The 1,710-nt window shown below is 58.2% G+C and overlaps 1 protein-coding gene across 9 annotated transcripts in view; it reads left to right on the top strand.

Annotated features, from left to right (window-relative positions):
* Nfib (nuclear factor I B) overlaps positions 1–1,710 on the top strand; it is a 232,832-nt gene that overhangs the window by 6,710 nt on the left and 224,412 nt on the right. For 2 of the 9 annotated variants that reach the window (XR_007340890.1, XM_048783957.1), the window contains exon 1: positions 372–1,524. The exons of 1 other annotated variant lie outside the window; for it this stretch is intronic. Coding sequence is in view for 7 of the 8 variants with exons in the window: in XM_048783957.1 (XP_048639914.1) it covers positions 1,495–1,524 (30 nt within the window). In the remaining variant the exon portion in view is untranslated. Of the gene's footprint in view, positions 1–359; positions 1,525–1,710 lie in introns of those variants that run through there. 6 more of the 9 variants (XM_015502588.2, XM_015502589.2, XM_015502590.2 and 3 more) reach the window with 6 other exon arrangements.

A 1,710-nucleotide genomic window follows, 5' to 3' on the forward strand; every position in this document is an offset into this window, starting at 1 on the left:
GGGGCGGCCTGGGTGTGAGGGAATTTTCCATTCGTTTCTTTCTCGGGCCCAGACCGGTTCAGTCCTTCTCCCACTAGGATGTTCCCGCGGCTTAAAGAGTCCTCAGCGAGCGCCGAAATACCTCTCCTAGGGCGGGTGTTGGGGTGTGTGTATATGTGTGGTGGCATAGGAAGGGTGGCTGATTATATTTTTTTGGGGAAAAAAAGTCATAGTAGCGTTGCACCGGTATGATACCTTTAACAAGTGGGGGTGTGTGTGGAGAGAGCAAGAGAGAAGCAGGAGGAGGAGGAGGAAGGTGGGGGGGCGGGGGGTGTGGAGAGGCTGGTGCAAAAGGAATGCGCGTTTGCAGGAGGAGGAGTAAAGCGATGATTGTGTAATTAAATAATAAAACAATCCTTAAGTCTGATTTGGAGAGAGCTCGAGCGGGGTCCAGAGGGTGGAACCGGTGAATTTTTCAACTTCCAAGTTTTGCAACGAGAGAAAGCAAGAGAGGGAGGGGAAAAAAGAGCCCAGAGCAGAAAAGAGAGGAGTTTGGAGCCGAGCGGGAGAGCGGGATTTATCGTTTGGGATTTTTCTGGAGATCCTTTCGATCCCCCTGGGCTGTGGGCAGCAGCAGCAACAGCAGCAGCCGCCTCCTCGCTCGGCCGGGTCAGACGTGGGGCGAGGCGGGCGGGCCGGCCGGCGGGCGGGCACTGAGGAGCCGGCGCGGGCGGCGGCGGCTGCAGCCGGGACCGCGCTCCGCAAGACTCTTCCGCCCGGGAGATCTGCGCTCGCGCCCCCTCCCTCATCCAGGCCTCTCCCTTCTCCCCCATCCACCCCGCCCCCACCCGGCCCTCTCCCGCGCGCGCCCCGCCACCCGCGCGCACTCGCTCACGTTCCCCCTCGCGCACACACATGGTCGGCTCGCGGCAAAGTTTAGCCTGCGATCACCACTCCGCGATCCTGCCGCAGTGTTCGGGGCTGTAACCTTGAACTTTCCCAGCGCGGTGACACATTCTCCTCGCTCTCCCAGCCGCCCGCCCTCCTGCGCCCCCCTCCCCGCCTTTTTTTTGAAAAAAGCATTTCACCATCCACCACCACCCCAATCCAACCCACACCGAACCTTCGCGCACCCCAAACCCCCAACAACAACAACAACAACAACAACTGCAAAACAGAAAACAAATCCCCAAACCCAGGCGAAAAGCAGCTAACACCGGCGGCGGCGGCGGCGGCAGCGGCCTCGGCGAGCACGGCCAGCGCGCTCGGACTGCAAGAGGGTTAAAAGTGTAGATTGGATTTCACCCCGGGAAATCTAGCACGCCGAGTGAACTTGAATCTTTGGCTATTTAAGGAGGACTGGGTTTGTTGTGAAGTTGCGGTGATCCAGCGCAGAGCCCCGTCCTGATTGATCGCATCGCGGGGCTCAGATGACTGTAAAATGAATAGATGAAATTCTTGCTTCTTGAAGATTTTCTTGGGCATCTCCGGGAAAGTGCGTTTTAAGGCGAAGTCATGATGTATTCTCCCATCTGTCTCACTCAGGTACATGTCTCGATCACTTTCTCGAGCTTTCTCTGGCCCCAGACGCCTTTGTTTTGTTTTCTTGCTTTCGTCCTGCGGACAATTAACGGCTTTAGTTAACCTCCGCACATCCCAGTCCCTCCGAGAAGTGGCGGCAGGCTTTGCGGGACGGCGTGGGAGCCGGCGCAAGGCCCCTCGCCCACGGCC

This window comes from Marmota marmota, unplaced genomic scaffold (genome assembly GCF_001458135.2).
Source record: "Marmota marmota marmota unplaced genomic scaffold, marMar, whole genome shotgun sequence".
NCBI classification, from domain to species: domain Eukaryota; kingdom Metazoa; phylum Chordata; class Mammalia; order Rodentia; family Sciuridae; genus Marmota; species Marmota marmota.